Below are 23,860 nucleotides of genomic sequence, written 5' to 3'. Positions count from 1 at the left end.
TTCAATCAGTTATCGTATTACACACAAACTATCATCCACATGATGTACTAAAAAATGAAATTTATTTACTTGGTGACTTCCTACTTCTCAGTAATCCCGTGTATTTGTCTAAGTGTCCACAGCATGCATTTAAGATGATGAACAGAAGTGAGTACAGGCATGTAAATGGGCTGATGGCTTAGAAGTCGTATAGACAATATTGCACAATGAACTGTTATGTTCTGGCGCATTCCTTGCCATCTTTATTAAAGTCTTTGGAAATGGCAATTACTATAGCATGCTTATGTGCACAAACAAGCCAACAAAGTTTCTACTCGCCTATGCTATTAGTACCATTTTAAGTCAGACCTTTTTACCTTTTGAAATACCAGTACCATTTTAAGCCAGTCAGACAACCTTTTTTACTCTTGCACCCCTTTCACCATCCTAGATCAATTTCCTGCCTTTCTTCCCCCAAACCTGAAAATGCATATAAGTTAAACAACAAAAAGTATAGAAAATGTTGGCAAATACCAAACCTTGAATAAAAGTACAGTATATTTCTGAATATAAGTGATTTGGATTAAGCAGAGAGTGTCTTTTTTCGCTTCAAAAATAAAATCAAAAGTTCAAAATCCATATATAAGCCAAAATTTCATTCTGGTTACTCTATATGAAGCTAACACATTTATTTTATTCATTTGTTGTCTTGTATACAATCTATGATATCTGTGCTAATCTTATTTTTTGTCTGAAAGATGAGCAGGAAGAGAAATTCTTATACAGCAAATTTCACACAGCAGGTGATTGTATTGCTAGCATAATAATTCTAACAACAGTATGGCCATTCAGCATTTCTCTGCAAATGAGAATGCTCGAGAGCGAAGAAAGTCGAGCGCAAATTTTGAAAACACCCGATCTTTTGTAAACCAGCCTTATAAACAATATCGAAAATAAAACAAGTTATTTTCATAAAACAAATAACTCATTTCATTTAAAATAAATCTTTTACAGAAGAAATAAAAAAGAGCAATATTTTGGGATTTATCCCTTATGCCCTGCTAGCAGAAGGGTAACTATGTTTTTTTCAAGATCAGAGGATCGATATATAAGCCGACCCCCAAAAATTATTGGCTTATACAGTACAAAGTCCGAAATCTAGACTCAATGGGACTTCGGCAATTCCGGATTTGGGATTTTTCTGAATATTAGATCATCAATTTAAGTCTGGTAAGATGGCATGCAGAAATTATACAATTAAAAATATGAAATTGTAATTTATCAAATAAAGAACAATTGTGATCTAAAGGGTATCAAAATTTACAAAAAAAAAAAAAAAAAAAAAAAAAAAAAAGCTTAATATTTATTTGTTTACTTTATCAAACATTTCTCTCAATGTAAGTTGTTTAAGTTGCTTCCACAAAAAATTCAAAAAGTTCCCTTTTCTTTTTTCTTTATGTCATATACAGTTGAGTTTCCAATGAAATACTCCTCGCATAATTTTGAGACAGATTGAAGATCCTTTGGCAGCTCCAGAATTGGAAACTCTTTCCGACATAATCGAAAGTTCAAGATTAATTTTTATGAAATTGCCATAATAATAACAGTCTGCAAAAAATAATAAGCTGGATTTAATTAGAAGATTATGCAGCAGTGCAGTCTGCTACTTCTAGAAACTTTCTACATTAACTGTGCTTTAGAATTAGTAAAGATAATTTTAGCCTAGCTTAATAGCATCCGTTATACATTATTGGCTGTGTATCACAAGATTGGCGATTAAAGCCAAGTTGTTTTGCTAAATTTTGTTTTGCTCCTATTGCGTACTGAATTAAGCCTGAATTGTATTATTTTATTATTTACTATACCTACGTTTATTTCTTGCACATGCTTAAAACTAATCCGAGTCCTGAATAAATAAACTCCCATATATACTTAAGGCTTTATCTAGGGCAGGCTCTAGATATCGCCTGGTATAGTTTCTACGGGTCCTAAATTCTGCTACAAAGTGCCTTCGTAAGTTCTAAATTTTCACTGTGCCTAAACTTTGGATCCCAGTGCATAATAATCATAAAAAAATCATAAAAAATTTCTCATCCCTTAATTTTGCCACTTGATGCCTCCCCAAATTCCAAAAATGTCGTCTTCCCTAAATTCTACCATCCGGTGGTGACATATTCTGCCACCGCTTCTGGGTTTATGGTGAATAACATATAAGTTATTCTTAACTGAAATAGCACTAAATTTAATCTTTTAGCCTATGAGTTTACTAACAAAATCTATTTTTAGCATATGAAAAGAAATTTTTGCTGAACTTTTCCTCGTTAACATTTCTTAGAGCATTTAAAAATCTAGAATCATCGCCAAGCGTAATGTTAGCATAAAAGGTTGCCATACTCTTGCTATTCAATTCCTAATATATAAAAAAAGTTTAGACATTGCTGCATGAGTTATTACTGAAGCTGTCATGTATTAATAAACATGCGGTGATGAAATCAAAATATAATAAATAATGACTCGCCAGGTAGCACCGGGGATGTAAAATAGGTGAATGTTTGGGTTTGAGATGTATGCCAAGCAGTATACTCAGCTATGGAGCCAAATTATTAAGCTCATAAATTTATGCTTACATCATTGATTTTCCATAATGAGGTATTTTATTTAGTGCGTAAGTGAAATTAAGAATCAGAATTTTTAAGTGAAGATCTTTACATGTTTTATTATGGAAAGAAAAATCAAATGCGCAGTTTGACTTTGATGTTCGGATAATGGACGTCCGGATTTTGGACTTTGTACTGTATATATAAATGTAAGGTAGTTTATAAGCATTAAATACTCCACATCATAAACAGTTGATAAGAATTATAACTTCCAAAAATTTAATCAGGTAAATCCTTAGCTTTGCCTAATATAAGCTACTGCTTGACACTGCATGGTCTCAAAAATTTATTTCCAAGCTTCCCTTTCATTTGGTTGGCTTTGCAGAAACATCATCTGCATAATGTACAGCTGGTTTGAATGTTTTGACTGATCAATGTTCATTTCATTGCTAAATTAAGAGTTGAGCTTAAACAGTTCTATTTTAAATTTTCCATTCATTCTACACAAAAATAAAAAAAAGTACCTTATTTCTTGCTTTATTTCTGAAAGTCCAATTACAAAGTATGTATCTGACCTCCCTTTTAACTAAAAATCATAAAATATAAATAATTAAAAATTATAATAAAATAAAAAAATCCATGCAAAATTTTGTCTTTTTTTAAATATGCCAATGAAAAAGTGAATCATAATTTTGATATGTTTGAAAATTCTTTGAAATATTTTTTATGACTTGTTTCATATGTCTTTTATCATGAATTAATGATATATTAAGAGAAAAGCAAAACTGAATTCTTTCCTTAATTTAATGAAATTTAATTATTTTCATTAAATGGGAAAGACATGAACTAGAGCTAAGTAAAAAATTATAATTTGAACTATAGTATTAATACTGGCTTAAATATTTTCTTTTGAAATTATTTCAAAAATATTTTAAGAATAAAATGAAAAATGTCTAATATTAAAGAGGATATTTACTAAAGCTGATTAAAAACATTTAAAAAATAAAATGGAAAATGTCTAATAATAAAGTTGAAATTTACTTTTCCCCCAAAAAACTCCGTTTAATATTATTAATTTCAATTTTAGTTTAGTTACATGAATTCCTAAAATGTATATTACAATTTTAAGGAGTTAAATTATTTTTAAGGATGAATGAATTACACAATTTATAAAAAATCCCAGCTATGACTCCTATATTCAGTACCTTCAGTTAATTGCAGTTCAAAGAAAATTTTCTTTAAAGAAAAGTACAGAAAGAAATAGGTTATAAAACTCAATCCAAGCAAAATTTAAGTATAACAAGCTGAAATATCTCTAGCATTTACCTATATCTTTCCTATGGCACTTCCCATAATCAGCACCAATAAACACACAGACTCACATTTCATTATAATGCAGGACTTTAGAGGAAAGAGCAACTGTTATTCTGTGAAACTACATAATATAGTACTGTACAAATACAGTTATTTTCTCATCGCTCAGTTTTTTTTAATATGAGAGAGAAAAAAGTACAGTGAAAATATGCAATAAAGTCACTCTAATTTAAGATTAGTAGAAGCTTTTATATAATTTATTGACTAATTTTGCTAGATTCATGCATATAACATAAATATATATGATATTATGGTGTTTAGTATTATATATAATTTTCAGTAAACTATAGTCTTCGATTGCAATATGTGCAAAAGCTCTTGGTGCTATTATCTATATATAAAAAGCCATTATTACATATTCTTTAGAGATTATTTCTTAAAATTAAATTATAATTTTAAATAGTTCAATCATTTTTTAGACTAAATTCTATAACTTAGAAAATTGCATTCTTAGAAGTTTTTTATATACAGTTCATATGAAAGGCTTAAAAAGTAAAATATCAGATTATTTGAATCATTTACTCTTTGAACTCTCTTCTACTTCTAACAAATAAAGATCGAAACCACAAATAAATCCTTTTAGGGCAAACTGTCTGCAATAAACTGATACAATGCATTTGGGGAAACTTTTTTGTGTGTTTTAAAACTGCTACTACATACCTTAGGGGAGGGAAGAAAACAACATAGGAATTTTGGCTGTTTGGGTCAGTGATGGGCATTCGAATAAACGGCAGTCTGGGGGCATTATGGTCTTCAAAGAATTAAAGACCACTCTTTTATTTGTAAAATGTAACTGAAATGCATATGAATAGAAATATGTATGGCAATAAATGGCAAAATAAATTTATAAGCTAATTCAGTATCTATTTCAGTAACATTTGTAATTAACAGTGAATCATACAATATTTATAAGATTAATTAAATATAGTAAATTAAATACATCACCATAACATATATATGTTAAAGAATTGTGAAATTTAAATAATTATGTGTATATTTCAAATTTATACATAATCATTATAATATTTTGTTGATGTGTTACAGTAAATTTCTTTTCAATCAAATAATTATTTAAAGCTATTAGAAAGCTGAAATGAATGCAACTGCTTCAATTTCTGTAAATGATATTGCACTTTATTCAAAATTATATCCAGGGAATCCTTATGATAACAAATTATCACCATCATAAAACTATATTATAATGAATATTAAATCCAGCTTAAATAGAACAACTATTTAAAAATCTTTATAAAAATAAGACATACATTTTGAGCAGTATTTGCAACAGGTATCCATTTAGATCCACAACTTGGATTTAAAAGACTAATTATTCCTGCAGTGTCAACTATGCATGGATGACCTTCATCTGTATAGCTAAATAAGGGGGCAAAAAGCAGTTATTATAATATTGTTGAAATATTTTAATGTAGAAATCTCTCAATAGTTATCATGTTATTCTATTTTCATTAGAATTCATTCATAACATGGTAAATTTATGAAAAAAAAAAAAATTCAGACTACAGCATCATTTTCAATTCAAATTTTAAACTTTATAATGCAGAAACCTGGGGGGGGGAGGAAACCCACTTTTTCTTCTTTTTCATTAATTGAATGAACTTTTTACTTCACATGAATAGCTTCTTTTAAATAAATAAATAAATATGTAAAAAGTATCTAATTATTTTAAAATTTTGAACCAACAAATATTTAATATGTTAACAGAATATTAAATTTCCCAGACATCTCAAGAAGACAAACTTTATCCTGGTAATACGAAAAAACACAAATCTTTATAGAATCAATATTTCCCACCTCTTCCAATGGTTTCTTTTTGTGATGCAAAAATAAAATGCTACACAACTACAGCAAGTCAATTATAATTTTTTAATGTTTTGACTTTAACACCGAAAGATGTGAAAGAAATATTAACTATCTAGTTAAATATAGTCTACAGAAAATTCTATTTGATGAATTATGGTTAGAAATCTTGCTTTTTTTCTGAAGCACTTCTATATTTTTGCTACACCTTCTGACTTTGAATTAATTTGCAATGGTTTTAACCACACCTAAAAATTTAGTACAGTATTATGACTTCAAATGATTAACGGTTAATGACATTCTATTGTTATCAAATTGTCAAAGTTTTGTCCATTTAAGTACAAAATCATGAAAAATACATTCCTTATTGTGATTTATAATTTGGCTAATATGACCAAAATATTACAGAATGAATTTTTAAAACTGATGTAAAATCACCAATTAAGAACAAAACAGAATATAAGGATTTGCCAAAGTAATAGAGAAATATTAGCAAGTAAGAGATTAAATCACCTAACAGCTTGATTTCAATTTTAATCTACCACTTAAAATTATACGGAAAAAAAGAAATTAATTTGGCATAGATTTTTAATAACTATTGATTTCAAAGATCAGACACAAGTCTCTCTTCTTCAGCAGGAGAAAAAAAAAAAAAAAAAAAAAAAAAAAAAAAAAAAACTGAAACCTTTCAAATTCTTCCCCTCTTTTTATTCCAATTCTTTCAATTTAATAATATTTTAGCATTTTGCTTGGTTATGCTGTACATAATTTCCTCTTCTATGCATTTCAAAACCTGCTTTATTCATGGAAAAATGCCATAATTCCTTCTGCACTTTTTTGACAATGGCTTCTTTTCACTTCTATCATTTGTGTATTTTTCTTTTTTCTTTTCTTTTCTTTTCTTTTTTTTTTTTTTTTTTGTAATTCTCCCATTCTTGATCATACTTTTGCAGTTTTTTAAATCTTTATAACAATAAATTTTGATCAAAGAAATGTGATGTAAGTGACAGCATATTAGCAGAAAGACAAATGAGAAAAGAATGTATAGATTTTAATTTAAATTAAACTGATTAGACTGATTCAATTTTAGTTTCACTTCATTTTGATTAGCTGGGAATGGTTACAGTTTGCAAGTTTTTTGGATGAAGTATAATGTAAGCACCAGCATCATTAATATTCCATAAAAATGATGTGATATGGATTAATTTTGAAATGATGCAGTTTTATAGATAAAATAAATTTTATATTTAACTATATATGCATATATATTCATAATTCTAAAATATGTAAAGAAAAATTTTCAAATTATTAATAATGAATAAAACTTAGCTGAAGAAAATAAACAGATGTAAAAAAGTTACCCAAGCCAACTTAGAAATGCTTTTGAAGTTAGAGGGACAGAATAGTCTTTAATTCTAGAATTTCCACCAAGTTCCACATCAACAAGTAACAAATTGAAACATTGATTATCTTCAACACCTATGGTAATTAAGGCATAGAAATTTTCATGTAGCATTTTATAAAATAAATAATGAAGGAAAAAAGCACAGTATTGAACTGAATATTTAATCTAATATTCACATCATTGAATCACATCTAATATCACATGATATTCAACTTAATAAAAAATGCATGAAATCTCTAAATTGATGTAAAAATATTAAACAAAAATGTGGAATTTATTATTATTATGGCCCTCATTAATTAATCAGTGCTCCAGTATGTCATAAACTTTTACTAAATGGCAGCAGTCATAACCACGGTTACTTATAATCTATCCACCATGAGAATTCTCATCACAGTTGCCTCTTTTGAGATGTTCATTAATAAGAGGGATAGTATATGTTACATGGTAGAAATCTTTTTGGAACAAGGAAACCTTTTTATGCTATATTAAAAGTAATCACAGAAACGTGACAACCACAAACTCTACATGGAATATAAGCATGCTTTTTGTATAAGTTCGTCATGAAAACTTGGCGATAATCTTGGTGTTATTAAAATAACCGAAGCTATAATAACAAAGAAGTCTCCAAAAAGTCAATAAAGTCTATAACAGATTTCTGGAAGAAATATTTTACGATCCTCAGTACTAAAGAATAAAAATCCCTCCTTCCTTTATGAATGAAGATAGCAGAATTTAATCAGACAGAATTAAAACATGGCCATAAAATATTTAAAAAAATTGTTAAAAGCTTATAAACAAAATGTACTAATTTGGCAACACATCCCCTCCCTTTTGAAGAAAGTTCTACCTCAGTTAATAAAAAACCCAACAGTTTTACATAAAATTCACATTTATTTATTTACCTATTTTGTGGCAAGGTTAATTTTGATTTTTTATTGGTGTGTCTTTCACAAAATTTTATGAGATTCAACTAGATAATGAAAAAATATAAATAGCTGAGCATCAAAATGTAGGAAAAGCAAAAATGAATATGCAAATTAAGAATCTAGAAATCAGCAGCTTTTCCAAAAAAATAGTGTTAAATGACTGGTACCTATATAAAATTATACATTAGTATGTGTATTTGCTTTATTTATTGAATGACTGCAAAATTTCTTGCTTGATCTCCATAAGTGGCAGAAATCTAATCATAAGGCAGTAACAAGGGCTTATTTAATGACTATGTGATGCACCTACAGATAGATAAGGTACATGATGACTTACTCATTATTACTGCATTATTAACTGTCATTATTAACTGCATGAGACAGTCATTATTAACTGCATGAGAGGAATGGAAAAAGAGAAGTTAAATTTGGTTCTTGTAATGGCAAAGCAAAAATTGAATTTTTTAATTTTCGTAAGGAATGAGAATTGGTAATATAACAAAATTCCAGGGTTATTTGTAAACTCAAACTACAGCAAAGTGCGTAAGTGGATGAGAGTTTTCAAGGAAAGATGGAAAAGCATCCTTGATGAACTGAGATCAGACCAACTATCTATCAGCGACCACAGAAGATTTGGTCAAAGCCGTGGATGAAAAGATTCATGAAGACTGGCGATTCACAATTTCAGCCTTAGAATTGGAACTTTCGAATGTGGGTAGAGCAACTTTGCACAAAATTCTCTATAAAAAGTTGCAGTTTCACAAATAGTGTGCATGTTGGGTTTCCAGACTATTTACTGAGGAACAAAAAAATAATTTATTTCCTTTATTATAGGCTGACAAAGAGCCATTAAATCGATTGATTACTTTGTATTTTGATTTTTGGGACTGATTTTATAAGGAAGGTGATAAATTTTTAGAAAGGATTGTCACAGGGAAAATGATATGAGTTTCTCACACAATCTCAGGGTCTAAACATCAGTCAATGGAATGGCATTACACAGGATCATCAGTCACAGTCAAGGTGAAGCAGATAATCTCAATTTGCAAGGTTATAGAAACCGTGTTTTGAGATAGATATAAAGTCTTGTTAAGTTTATGCAGCAAGAGACAACAATAAATGCAGCCACTTACTGCACTAACCTGATTAAACATAGACGTGCAATACAGGATAAGCGACATGGCCTTCTGACACCTCAAGTTTTGTTGCTAGAAGAGAATGCCAGATCCCATTCTGCCATTCACAAGCAAAATCTAATCAGATCTTTTGGATGGGAACAGATTGACCACCTATCATGCAGTCCAGACTTGGTGCCCAGAGATTTTCACTTGTTCCACTACCTAAAGGAGTTTTTCAGCAGCAACCACTTCGCCGCAGATGAGGAGGTGAAAAATGCAGTTAAAGACTGGTTATCCTCTCAGGTGGCATACAAAAGCTTATTGAACATAATGACAAATGGTTAAATAAATATGGAAACTATATAGAAAAATACAGAAACATGTAAGGAATTAAATAAAAACAGTTTCTTGAGAAAAAAATGTGATGGTTTACGTTTTATCAGAAATTGAACCTTACTTTCCGAATAAGCTACATACTTAATGTGGTTCTCCTCTTAGCACAATAAATATTTAGTTTCACGTACTTCCAAAAGGCAATTTTAATTTGTATGATAAACCCTGCTTTGCACAACCTTCTTGTATGCTTTAGTGAAATATAACCCAAGAATTACGACTGAGAAGATTGCTGAGAGGATTGTCAAGTCATAATTCATTTGCATTTCACCCCTTACAGAAAATTAGACTCACTTCCAGGCTAAGTATATGAGTTATGTATGGCTTGATATAAAGATTAGCTTGGACCATATAGCTAATGTAATGTGGCTCAATGCCATGAAAAATAACTATTTTTGGATCAATTCATAGCAAGTGGATTCTGCACAAGAACCTACACTGATAAAGGACTTGAAAACAAGCAGGTGAAGTTGCAAAAACCCGTAACAGCTGCCTTTCTTCTAATGAAAATACTGCTGCCTGATTGTAGGAGAATAATTTTCTTCAACATTTTTGTATGAGGTGCATCATGACAGCAAAAGTACTGTGAACAATGCAACAAATTCAGTGTGGAATTTCATCAAAAACATTTAGTTTTTGTTGCTTGAAAGGACATCATCATCAATGATGACAATGCCAGATTGTATGCTGCTCAAATTGATGCTATAAAAATTGAAGGACTTAAAATAAAAATTTCTTAAGCAGTCACATTATTCTCCAAGCCTTTTTAGATTTTTATCCACTACAATTTCTGCAAAACATAAATAACATGCAGGTGAAGTTGCAAAAAAGACTATGGAAGCCATCAAAAACTATTTTATAATATTCTTTGCAGAAAAATTCCAAAGTTTCTGAAAAGAGCTCCATCCACAAGCTTGTCAGCCATCAAAAGAATAATTCCAGAAAATGACAGTGACTATATCACATGCAAAGAAAATTGTTCCCCCAGATGTGTCTGCTTTTGCTACATTTTCAAATCAGGCATGGAGTTTCGTGATCATTCAATATTAGCAAAATAATAAATAGTTAGAATATCATTTTAAAATAAGTTAGATAACTTAATATATAGTTTATCATTGCAAAAATATGGAAAATAAATATGGTACAAAATCTAAAATCTGTACATTCAATTTTCTGAATGATCTAATATCCAGACCTTTGGACCATGAGCAATTTTTTGCTCTTAAGAATTCTCTCCCTCTTCAATGTCTAGGAATGAAAAATATAAATACTCAAAAAGCAAGCATGCCATAATTTTTTTTTTTTTTTTTTTTTTTTTTTGTCCTCACTAACTGAGAAATCCGCATGTCACTTCTAACCATGTGTTGACTACGGAAATGCATCATGGCCAATGACAATATGCTGATTTTGATGTTGCACTGATGTTGTCCATGATTATACTTTTGGCCCTTGAGTAACTGTGAGAGGTTAGCATTTTTCGATCTAACTTAAACAATAAATAAAGCCCCAAGGCCTATTTGTTTGGAATGGGATGCTGCTCATACTGACTTTTTTTCATTAATATAACATCAGGGAAGAGATAAAGATTCTGAGGAATTTAAGTACAATTAACATAACTAAATGCCTTAACTTTGATTTGATCAAGCTTATTTGATTTGATCAATCAAGCTATTATTATTACAGCTGTCTTATCAAAATGAATATTTGAATTTTGATTATGGACAAGGTTTTTTTTTTGGGGGGGGGTGTAATTTTGATTTTCTTAAGACCATGCATGCTTTATTATTTCATGTTTTTAATTTTATAATATTTACATACCATCTTATTAGATTTAAACTGATGATCTAAAATCCGTAATCACCAAAGTCCCAATAATTTTGGATCTAAAACTCTTTACTGTAATTTCCTAACTTTTCTTAGCTCCAATATTTGCAAAGTATGTTTCAACATCAGTTAAAAAAAAAATAAATAAATAAATAAAATAAAAGATTAAAAAGAGAGAGAGACAGAAGTGTGGCAAAAAATATATATCCATTTCAAAATTACATGAAGAACATAATAAAACCATATAAAGTATTTTCTCCCTCCTTTCTATATGTATTTGTGGTGTAACTGGAAGGATGTTAAATGCATATTCGGGAAGTCTTAAATTCGAAATCCTAGCAAGGAATTGCAGATTTCTTCAGTTTTCTCACATCGAAAAAATGTATATGTAAAAAAGTGGTGCTCAAACTAAAAGGAGGTGGATGATAATTCATCACCGCTAGGATTTGGCAACTGGGTTCTCTAATCCTCAGTTGCTCTTTAAAAGGGGGAGTATATAAGGTATTTTCTCTCTCCTTTCCGCATGCCTTCATGGTGTAAATGGATGCTCAATGTGCATTCGAGAAGTCTGGATTTCGAATTCCGGCGAAAGAACTATGATTTGCTTTAGTTTCATGATCTAAAAAATTTTAATCTATAAACAGAAAAATAATTTTTTGGGGTTTCTAACACCCACTCACAATAAATAACAGAAAAATCATACATTATGCTGAAGATAAAATCTATATATATGAAATATATGAAATATATGATATATGAAAGATAAAATCATGACAAACTGATAATTGAATGGGTGAGACAGCATCACAATGAGAGCATGCCACTGACAGTTCCAGTTCTAATGATTCAATGCTAACTATTTCATGGGAAAATGGATTTAAAAAATCTGAGTGCATATATTTGATTGACCAAAGTTAAAACTGCTATAAGGCAGTTAGAAATTTTTAGGCAAAATACCTTAAGCTGATATAGGAGCACATGACCAACTTTTAGATGAACCTCCAGAATAAATGTATAATGGTCTTTACTGTTAAGATGTACTCTAAAAACCTTGGTAACCTCCCCAGAGAAAGTTCCAACTAGTGTTAAACATTCCAATGCGAAATTAACAGTATTGTCATATATAAATGCTGCAGAAATGCACAAATGTAAACTTTTCACAATAATAAAAACACAATCTCAGGCATATAAAGAAAGATTTTTTCCCCCATAACCAATCATTTAAATAAATCAGCATGGACGATACAAACATCATTATTGAATGTTTTCAAAATAATTTCATGTCCAAGGCTGAAAAAAAAAAAAAAATGAAATCAGTTTATTTGTTGGATGATGCAAAAATAACCCTGATTACAGACAACTTTCTGCCTCATACTTCCCTCAAAATTTCAGGAACAGATAACAACTCTGTCTGATTCCTCCAAAGTATATATCTATCATTCTGCCAATGGATATTGGAGTGGTGCACATGCTGAAATGTAGATATAAAGTAGCCTTTTTAAAATCTATGCTAAATTTTCTGAGCACTGCAAGACCATTCAAGAATTTTTGAAATATTTTAGCATAAAATCTGCCTTGTTGAGTAGCGCAAGGTCATGGAAGAGTATGACTGCAGATATTTTGTTAAATACTTGGCGTAATTTATGACTTGCTACCATATTTCGCGGTGATGAGAATGATAATGTTAGGTGCTAATTTGAAAATTTTTTATCATCACAAATAAAAGGAAAATGTTCAATTAAAATTTGTGAAATGGTGTGCAGAAGTATAAATGGAGATGATATAACAGAAATTTTTCATTGCAATGACAATGCCCCAATCATTAAACAACTAATGGATTGTGAAATCTGAAATATGGTTTCAAATTCAGAAAATGTCACGGCTGGAAGTGAAGAAAGTGACAAGGTGTTCTTTGAGAATGAAAGGATTTTGAAATATAGTTTAGTGGGAATTCCTGACATAGCAATCATAAGACCTTGAACAATGTAAGTTTATAGCAGAACAAGAAATTATGTCTGTCTATAAAATTAAAGGGAAAGTATTAGTACAAAAAAGGAAACAGCTTTAACAACTTAAATTGAAAGAATTGATTAATAAAACAGAAACAAGTTTTTTTGGGGGAAGGTGTAATTTTGATTTCCTTAAAACCATGCATGCTTTATTATTTCATGTTTTTAATTTTATAATTTTTACATACCATCTTATTAGATTTAAACTGATGATCTAAAATCCGTAAGTCAGAATAATTTTGGATCTCAAACTCTTTACAGTAATTATTTTCCTGATGTGCAAACACTTTCAGCTTTTCCTTCAGTGCTGTTAGTAATGATTGATAAAAGAAATTAGTGCATATTTTATTTCTTATATTTATAACCAAGTTATACTTAATTTTAAAAATTATTTTTGCTTTCACTAATTTGGAACTACCAGCCACTTAGAGATAAATAATTAAAAAAAAAAAATACTATTAAATTTTTATATTTTTTGAAATACTATTTTTTAACACATTTTGGGCAAATAGAAGCTACATTAAATTTTTTTTGCAGAATGGGAAGAACAAAATTTGAGTACCTGAGCCTTTGTGGTAAACAACAGAAAGTTGTTTGTTTCGAGCAGAGCAACATACAACAGCCCCAGGAATTGAGAAAACTTCACATTGAACACCACTAATAGTGAACAAATGTACTAGCCTTTTATCTGTCACACAAGCAGCCCAATCATCACTCACAGCAATAGCCTAAATATGAAATTTAATTCTGATGAACTTAGTATATAATAATTATGTTCAATATGTAAAGATAAAAAATTAGAGCTGCAAATTTTTAGCAGATGCAATAAAATTTTAACTTTACATTGAGTAATTTCTTATCATTAAGACATGAGACTTATACACAAAACAGTTAACTGAAAGAATTATGATAAATATCTAATTAACAATAGCAAAATATGTAATACTTAAAGAATGAGTAAGATGTAAAAGAAATTAAAAATTTGCAAAAATGTAAGAATGTAAGGAAAATCTTAATTTTTAATTAAATGATAATAAAATGTGTGATTACTAATCCAATAATAATAATCATGGGCTTTCCCATGGAAACATCATATCTGCCAACCTTGAAGTATGAAAACCAGGAAGTTCGTCAACCGAAAAGTGGTACTTTCCAATAGATATTCGTGTTGTGGAGCAGCACCATTTTAAAAGAACTCAATATTTATTTAATTTTGCTATAAACAGTTTATTCAATTACTTATATAATGATTCTGATGTAGAATATATTAATTACATATTCTAACGATTGTGTTTTTTTGGATAATTTCCTTTTATAATTTTCTTATACTTTTATAATGTGAAAATTATGAGTAGGAAAGGAAAGCTTCAGTTTATCAAATTACTTTAGAACATCGTAAAAATAAAATAAATTATTAATGCGCATACTATCAAGAAGATAAATTTAGTAATTTTAAAGAGACTTTCTTCCTGCTTAATGCGATCCCTCATGAAGTAATTGGAAGCACATCCCATTAGCAATCAGGAGGTTTGGATTTCGAATCCCGGAACTGCACATTTTTTATTTTTATTGCTTCTAAAAAAATAAAAATATCACTCTACAGTGGCACAAACTAAAATGTAGTAGACATTAAGTTGTCACCACTAGGATCTGGTGATTAGATCCAAAGCCCCCTATGCCTTCATGGTGCAATTATGAAGCACGTCCAGTTAGCAATTGGATTATCCAGGATTTGAATACCGGTGAAGGTACAGCATATTTTTCATATTTCCTGTTCCAAAATGGACATAAGACGTTACATATTGATTAAAATAAAATTAAATGCTAATATTATTTACTGATTAAATACTTGGTTGGATTTTTATATAAAGTTCTATAATCCCCCCCCCCCCCAAATGGCAGGCACTTGCCTATAACGGCATTGGCCACTACTAAGGCCAGAAATGGTGGCCCTTTTATTGTAGAGGCACTTTTACCTCCTATAAAGGGACAGAAAATTTTACATCCATGCTTTCTCTGGGATTCAAAATCGGGCCCTTCGGTATAGCAATCAGGCTCATCTAACCACTATGCCATCTGGGCAGCAGTTCTATAAAAGTCTGCAAAAGATTAAGACAATTTAGATCAAATAAATTAATGTAATACGAAAAATTATGCTTAAGATCACTAGGAATCGAGAAATGAAATTTACACAATTTCCACTAATTCAATAATGAAACTTAAACTGTACAAATTTTATTTGCAGAAATTAATTTTATTGCTGAAAAATACTTATTCAGAAGTGTTCTTCATTAAGAAAATGCTCATTAATATTCAACTTTATTGCTGAAAAACTCTAAATTTTACAGGTAAAAAGGTTAAAAATTAAAAACAGGGAGATTTGATCATCTACAGGGGAAATGAACAATGTACTGAAAAATCAGAAGAGCTGACAGCTATGAAACACTCATACAGCAGAAATAAACACCAGCCCATTTTCCTCATAAAATCTGTAGAAAGGTGTCTCTTCCTTAAGGTATATAGCCTTATATGTTTTACCATAACCACACAACCCAACCCAATCCAAACTATGGGAGCAAAGCTTTTATCTATTAATAAAGAGCGTCTGCTGAAGAAGAATGCTATGTCTGAAAAAGGATTTATTTTATGCATAAAATATTTATAGCTTTGGTAATATACATATATATATATAATTAACAATGGCAAAATGAACTTGAAAATGAATAAATATAATACAAAAATATATAAAACAAATGAAATAAAGCTTACTACCTTTAATAAAGGAAATATAGCAAGATAGATGCATATAAAAATTTCATTTGTTATTTAAAGGCTTCAGGATAGTTCTTGGTATTTTTGCAATATTGCTTATTATTCACCCGCCAGTTTTTATGTCTAGAGTTCTTTATATATCTTCTTCTTCACTTGATTTTGTTGTATGGAAATTTTCATCATTATTTCAGACATTATCCAGGCTGACTTGTTGTTTTCTCATTGCACACATTTACAAGGATTTTGTGATATAACATTACTATCAATCATTTTCTGAAGCCTTGCTGCCAATGCATTTTAATTCTTTAAGTACACATTTTGGACAATATTCTAAAGAGTACACAGGTTTCATCCAGGCTGTAAATGTCTTTGGGATGAAAATTCGAACATAAGTTTTCAAATTACATAATACACTGAGTCACCAATTCAGGATTTATTGCTTAACTACAAACTGATTTATATGCTAACCTTGAAATTTTCTAACTATTCAAACCTTTAAAGTTTAATTTTCATAACAAAAGTAGGGAACTGAGTCTGATTTTCCTACTTCTCCAGCTTTCTATTCTAAAATCCTCATTATTATGTCAACTTAGAGGAATACTTTTTGCATGTACAGAAAAAAAAAAAAAAAAACCAATTAAAGACAACCAAATCCATAATATTACCTTCATCAGTTTCCCTGATTTTGCATTTTCTTCATTTCTGCAAATCTAGTTTCTTTTATTACTTTTTTATTTTTGAGTGTGTCTGATATGTATTTTTCCAACTAAAAAGCCTTTTGAAAGGTTTCATAAATCTGCTTTATCTTTTTTAATATTACTCTTTTGATTTTATATTATATTATTTCCTTGACAACTGATAAAGCTATGAAAAATATGATATTTGATGAAAAAGTATATATTATTTTTGGTAACTAATTATACTATGAAAAATATGAATTTATTCATATTCATGCCAGAAAATCCATGGAAGGAGAGAAATAGGTTATTCATAATCTATGGCATCTGATTGATTTTAAAGATAGACTGGAATCTCAATATTAATTATTCAAAACTATACAAGGAATGCAAAACACTAGTAGATGCATATCTTCACAAATTTCAGAGAAAAAGGTTTAAAATTCATGGGCATATTTTGGAGAACTCACCTTACCATTACTTGCAACATTTTCATTTTGCATACCCCTTTATGCTTCAAATTCTTTCTTACATTCATCCTCTTGAATTTCAGAGTTAATCTTCTGAAGCAATGCATTATAAAAAGAAACGCTTAGCCACCCAACCGGGATAAAGGTTAGCGATGCTGACTGCTGTACCTAAGAGACCCGGTTTAAATCCTGCGGAAAGAATGAATGTTTGTAAATGTATAGTGTCTGTGTGGTATAAGGGCATTCTAAATATGCAATGAGCCGACAGTCCTCTGGAGAGGTTTCTGGTAGGGAAAGAGGGGTGGGAGATATTCAGACCCCACTTCCCCCCAGTGTGCTTTCCATCAAAAATTGGGGCAGAACTGAGCAAAATTGTACTGTCATGGTAAGGTGCTCAAGGTTTTTGCTAATGACAGGTACAATGTTGCATTCCTTACCACAATGAATTTCAAGGGCTTGTTCTGATGTTAATGTCAGACAACTGAGATAAGTCACTACAACAAAAAAGAAATGCTGCTTTCAGATGTTTTGCCTAAAACCAGCCAATCCAAAAGAAAGTTTTGAAGTCATCTCTTTTCTTTCTAGTACCAAGAGTTTCAGTTATTAGAGGGCGAAGCAAACTGATAGCCCTTTTGGGGGGGGGGCTATGGATTCTTTCCAGACTTTATCTTTTCGTTACCCCTTCTTGCAATCCTCTGAGTATTTCAAATTTTCTAAAATCCTCATTATTATCCACTTTACGAAGCAATTATTCGTAAGTACACTCAAGTAAACTATAAAATATAATGAATATATTTAATAAAAAGATGTAAATTTGTATCTCTTAAAATTACATTACCTCTATTTCTTCATTTTTAGGCATTTCTAAAGTCCAGTCTTTATTTGAATCCCACGATCCAAAATGCATGCATTCTAATTTGCTGCAATTTAATTACACTTATTAATATAATACAGTTATAAAAAAAGTCACCTACCCCCCAAAAAATGCAAGACATAAACTCCATTTTAAGGTGCTCATAACTGAATTTAAAAATTCTACATAAATGTTTGCATTATTATCATACAAGATCTGCATATATTTTAATTCAAGCAAATAAATGAATAAAAATTCATATGGAATATAGTTCAAAAGCAAGCAAAAGAAATGAAGAAAGAGTTTAACTTCCAAGGAAATGAATATATATTAATTTAACTCAAAGGATAAAGATTGAACAAATAATATACACACTATACTTACAGAAGTTGATTTTTACTGACTAGATAACATAAAAGTAACTGACATATTTTTAAAAGACCCTAATTTTTTTTATAAGGACCTTGAGATTGTAAACAAAGCAGTATTTTGTTTATGATCCCAAGATCCTTTTTTCTTGGGCTTTTCTTTTATTCCACTTTCCTTTATAAAATTTAGTTCAAAGGCATAACAAAATGTACATCATAATGTATTTGAAAGAAGGCATATTATGGATGCCCTATCATTTACCATGTTCACAAAAATTTTGATAAAGTTTAAAATTCAGCACAAAAGCAACTTTCAGTTGGCACAGATTTTGAATAAAACTCATCAAAAATTAAGTTTTATTCAAAATCTACACCAAGCTAAGGTTGCCTTTTTGCATAATTTAAAATTTTTATATTGGCCTATTTTTCTTCAAGTCAGATTTACAAAATTTTGGGGAACATTAAAAACTGCTGTATCTAGAATCATGACAGAATACAGTGTTTATTGAAAAATGTTGCTTTTGAAAGAACTATGTTTGGAAAATGACACAAGCCTGAGGATATTAAAAAGAAGCTTAAAGATAAGTCCTTCTTAATATTCTTATACCAAAGATTGGAATCTCAATAGTAACTGAGACCCTAAATTAAACTAAATTAATATTAATATTATAATGATTAACCTAAATTAATACTGAAGTTCATACTATTATTTACCATAACATTAATTTAGAAATAAGTCTTTTAATATAGTTAAGCATTTGAAGACCACGGAAGTAACCAGAGGTCAACCTTCATCATTTAATCTCAAAATTAAGTTTCTATGCAAATAATATGAAGGGAAGTGCATAAAAATATTAATGAAAAACAACTTTATAAATTCTTTAGCATATCAAGTGTATCGGGGTGGGGTGGGGTGGGGTGCCAAAAGCACAAAATTGCATCTATTCTCTAATTCAAAAATATTATTTGGTCCGATGAATCAAATTTCAAATCATTCTGTATTACAGGTATGTTTATATGCAAAGCACACTTTCAAAATCATATCAACCAAAATGTCTTCTTCCAACATTGAAGCCTAGTGAAGAAGCTGCCACACTGCAGCTTTTATCAGATAGTTTTGAGGGTAGGAGAAAACTGGTTGGGGCTAAATTATTTTGGCCATTCATTGAATTCAGTACAAGTACCCTACTTTTTGGTAATGTCAGCTTTCAGACCATAATGCAGCCAATTCTTTGAGCTAAAAATTACTTAGTCGTGGTTTGGCAACATAATGATGAACTTTCCCTGATTTTTGTAATTGCAAGATTTAAACAACATCGATCCACTGACATCTGTGCTGCAAAACATAAGATTCTATTACATTCTACCAGCCATTCTGAAGGAATTAAAGTTTCTGAAAATAGTGTAGCATTTTGTTACATACACAGAGATTTGCAAGCGTAATTCAGAAGTGGATTCAAGCATTTTAAATGGCAAACATGGTTTCACAGTCTATTAGGTATCTAATAGACTACTGTCTAAACTAGATATTTACATGACTTTATTTAATCCATAAATTTTTTATGGTGCAAAATATGATAATGAAGTAAAAAATTAAGAAAAAAAGCTTCAATAACTGTAAATCTCAAACATTACAATTGCAACAAAATTTTCATGTTCATCTAATGGAAATTTATCATCCAAATAAGTTAGATTTAATTCTATTATATTGATTGTTTCTCTAATAAAATTCTACTGCATTAAACCAGTTTTACTAGTTCTTGAGAACAATCAGATTTAAGAGACTTAATAAACGAAAATTTCAAACTAATAATATACACAGTTTGTAAATAAAATTAATGATGTAATAAGTAAAACTATTCTAAACACAGAGACAATATCCAAATTCAGTATATTTAATTAAAATAAAAGTCATGGCAAAAGCTTACCTAGAGTTATCATCTATCTTCGGGGAAGCAAGTAACAAGGCTTCATTAGATAATGCAGCCATTGTATGATTTTTTACATTATTTAAATGCAAAGGATGGTGAATGTTACTATCATGAAATTCCACATCAATTGAATTCTCTTCGTCTGTATTGTAACAACGGACAATTCCAACAGAGTTCCAAAGCTGTCAAAAAGAAAATGGAAGATATTTTAGTTTCAGTGCTGAAATGTTTACTAAAGCACAACATAATAAGGAGTATAACACACACATTTTAACTTGTAGACTAACCTACGAATGTGAGAAAGGAAAAGGTTAATTCATAAAACAGGTTAATAAATTTAGGAAATGGCACTTCCTCAATAACTATAATTTCAACATCTCTCCTTATTAAAATCTCAATTTTTTAAATGCCTTAATATTAGAACAGCATGCAGATCGGCTCTCCATTCAAGAAATATTACAAACAAATACCAACACAAGAACCAGTTGTCAGGAGAAAGAGAGTTAAGTATAAAAAGGATTATGTCACAAACACACTGTACCTATTTCTGAGATTATACAGTGAGAAATAAAACAGCATATAAGAACAATATTCTAGAAAATTACTGACAGATAAGCACAGTATAAAAAGACATATAAAGATTTGCTAATAATGGCATCATAGAAGAATATAATTCATCTTTTATCAAGTGTATCAATTAGAGTTCACATTGATAAAAATAATTAGAATAAGACTAAATATATAAGCAATTTAATTTATCCGTAAAAATGTTATTGTGAGGTTAAACTGAAATTAAAGCTTGGGCATATTATAAAAGATTCCATTTACCCTGTCATTTATATGGTCATTCTGAAATATAATAACCACCATAAATTTTATTATACAACTATTTTGATTCTAATTACCATGGGTAATATCAGTACTAACAGGGGGAAGAAAAAACTGGAACCACAAAGGGGAGATACATCTTTGAAATTTCAACAAATAAAGTAGACAAAATCTCAAACTCTCAAAATCTCCAACAAAAACTTTTTATGTTTCTAGTTTGAGCCCCCCTTTTTTTATTAATATGTGAACTCGGAGTTTGAAAGTTTTCCATATACTAATAAGTTCCTAATAATAATATCAATAGCAATTTCCGTAACCTAATAATAATATCAAGTTCTACTATGATTAGAGCAAAAATAATTTTTCTTAGTCACTCTGAACCACGATACTAAATCAATAGGTATGGAAGCATGGTTGTATTTTGTGACTGCAAAACATTAATTTTGGACAAACTATGAACACTACTTATTAAGTTGTTGCTATTTTGCAAATAAAGGCAATGAATATTCAATATACATAAATGAAAAAAAAAATTACAAGTTAATGAACTTACCATGAAACGTCGTTCTAAACTGACTGGAGTTGAACTTGGTTGAAATGCAGTCTGAACAGGTGCTTTAGGAGCTTCTATAATTTTTATTTTTGGTTCAACAACTTCACTTTTGACAGATTCATTGTCAACAATATTATCTGTACCAAATATTTTTGGTTCTAAAGTAGCTTTGATTGCACCAATATCAAATTCTAAAATTTGAAAATGTTCAGTTTAGTGATTTATTTTATCAGCACAAAATGAAAAGATATAATCAAATACTACAATAAAATATGACTACTATTTATTATTATATTTAAAGATAAAGATTTTGCCCAACAGAGAATATTTTAAATGTAAGTTATAGCTTGATTTGCAAAATAGTTTTACTACTACAAAAATAATTTATAGAATTCCAATAATCATAATACTATACATACGCTGATCTTTATGATATTCTAAAATAAGCATTGTTCTTGTCATTCATATCAATGAATACATATATTTAAAATAACAATGCTGGTTTTAAAATACTTCTCACTAAAAATTGCCCAAAATAAAGAATTTTTTTCAGTATTAGGTTGGTAAGATTCTGTAAATACTGACTAAATGTTTTAGATTAACTTTTGCACAATACCCATAAAGAAAAAAAATAAAATTAAAAAAAAAAATAAATAAAATATTCATTAGGCTTTAATAAATCAAATAGCACCATACCCCATAGTACCATACTTTTAAACCTAAATTTTGAGATTTTTTATGAAAGGATTTATGGACTGAGATCACTTTTTCATGCCTATTATTAAATAATTTTGATTAGATTTTGAATAAATTTATGGAGAAATTGAATAGGCAGAGAACGCAATTAATTTTATAGCTGGCCCCAATAAACTGTTTCTGAAAACATCATACATAAAATGCATGGAATGTAGTTTTTAACCTAATAAAGTACTATGAATATTTTATTAGTCAAACATTTTCTCTACAGTAGATATTAAAAAAGTCAAATTTTGTTTTTACAGAAATCTCTTATTCCCAATACTGGAATTTTTTATGTTTTTGACTTAGAAAACATAAGATTATACTTTGCAGTATTTTGAAAAATTCTGAAAATGGAAGTACAGGTCTAAAATCAATCTTAAGGAAGTAAAAGATGTAGTTATCTTTTTCAAAATACCTTGTTTGCATATGTAATGATACTTTTTGTGTGATGATGTACAATATGATGGAGCTGATAGTTGCAATAACAGCCAGCTGAGCATTTCTACATTCATAAAATTTTTTAATAAAAAATACAAGCTTAGTTGGCATAAACATGTGCTCATTCCTCAATAATCACACTCATATTTTTCACATGTTTACATCTGAAGCAAGAAAAAGAAACCACAGACAACATTTTAGCGAAAGAGAATGCACAAATTATGATATTGAAATTAGACTAGTAGCAAAATAACAGTTCTATTTTATTAGGTTGAATGAAGTTTTGGTTTTCAAATTTAAGATTATTGCTGGCTAAAAGAAAAAAAGTATGTTACTAGTTTTAGGACAGGAAAGAAAAAGATCTAAATTAAAAGAAAACTTAAGATACTATACAATTTACAGCCAGAATTTTTTTTATGTATTCTATAAGTCCATACAGGGTTTCTGTATATATTTCTATTCAAAACATTTTACAGCCTTATCTGTGGGCCAGAAATGTACTAATTAAGAACATATTTATAATTAAATAGTATACTTATTAACATACAGGGAAGAAATTTATGAGGAGAAAAATTCCACAAGTCACTCAGGAGGGAATATATTGCACTCTGTGATACATGGAGTAAAATTAAAAATTCAAGGGAAAAACTAATAATAAAGACTGCCCTGCAGTTAAAGAACAGTTTTATGCTTTATATAAATACACAAAAAATTTACTGCATAAATACAGGGATCAGAAGACTGTATAAAAAGCCAGATCTTTTACTACCCACAAAATTAATT

The 23,860-nt window shown here is 29.4% G+C and overlaps 1 protein-coding gene across 1 annotated transcript in view; it reads right to left on the bottom strand.

Moving 5' to 3' along the window:
• Ctf4 (Chromosome transmission fidelity 4) overlaps window positions 1-23,860 on the bottom strand; it is a 91,677-nt gene that overhangs the window by 36,795 nt on the left and 31,022 nt on the right. The window contains exons 12-18 of the mRNA XM_035354951.2: window positions 21,899-22,089; window positions 20,515-20,699; window positions 18,204-18,285; window positions 14,009-14,174; window positions 7,130-7,247; window positions 5,216-5,324; window positions 3,101-3,162 (exon numbers count right to left, since the gene is read on the bottom strand). Coding sequence (XP_035210842.1) covers window positions 3,101-3,162; window positions 5,216-5,324; window positions 7,130-7,247; window positions 14,009-14,174; window positions 18,204-18,285; window positions 20,515-20,699; window positions 21,899-22,089 — 913 coding nt within the window. The remainder of the gene's footprint in view (window positions 1-3,100; window positions 3,163-5,215; window positions 5,325-7,129; window positions 7,248-14,008; window positions 14,175-18,203; window positions 18,286-20,514; window positions 20,700-21,898; window positions 22,090-23,860) is intronic.

Source organism: Stegodyphus dumicola, chromosome 8 (genome assembly GCF_044657685.1).
Source record: "Stegodyphus dumicola isolate Sdum_Otavi_A_Nest chromosome 8, ASM4465768v1".
In the NCBI taxonomy this organism is placed as follows: Eukaryota; Metazoa; Arthropoda; class Arachnida; order Araneae; family Eresidae; genus Stegodyphus; species Stegodyphus dumicola.
The sequence above is the reverse complement of the archived record's forward strand: the minus strand, read 5'-3'. Positions and strand labels throughout refer to the sequence as shown.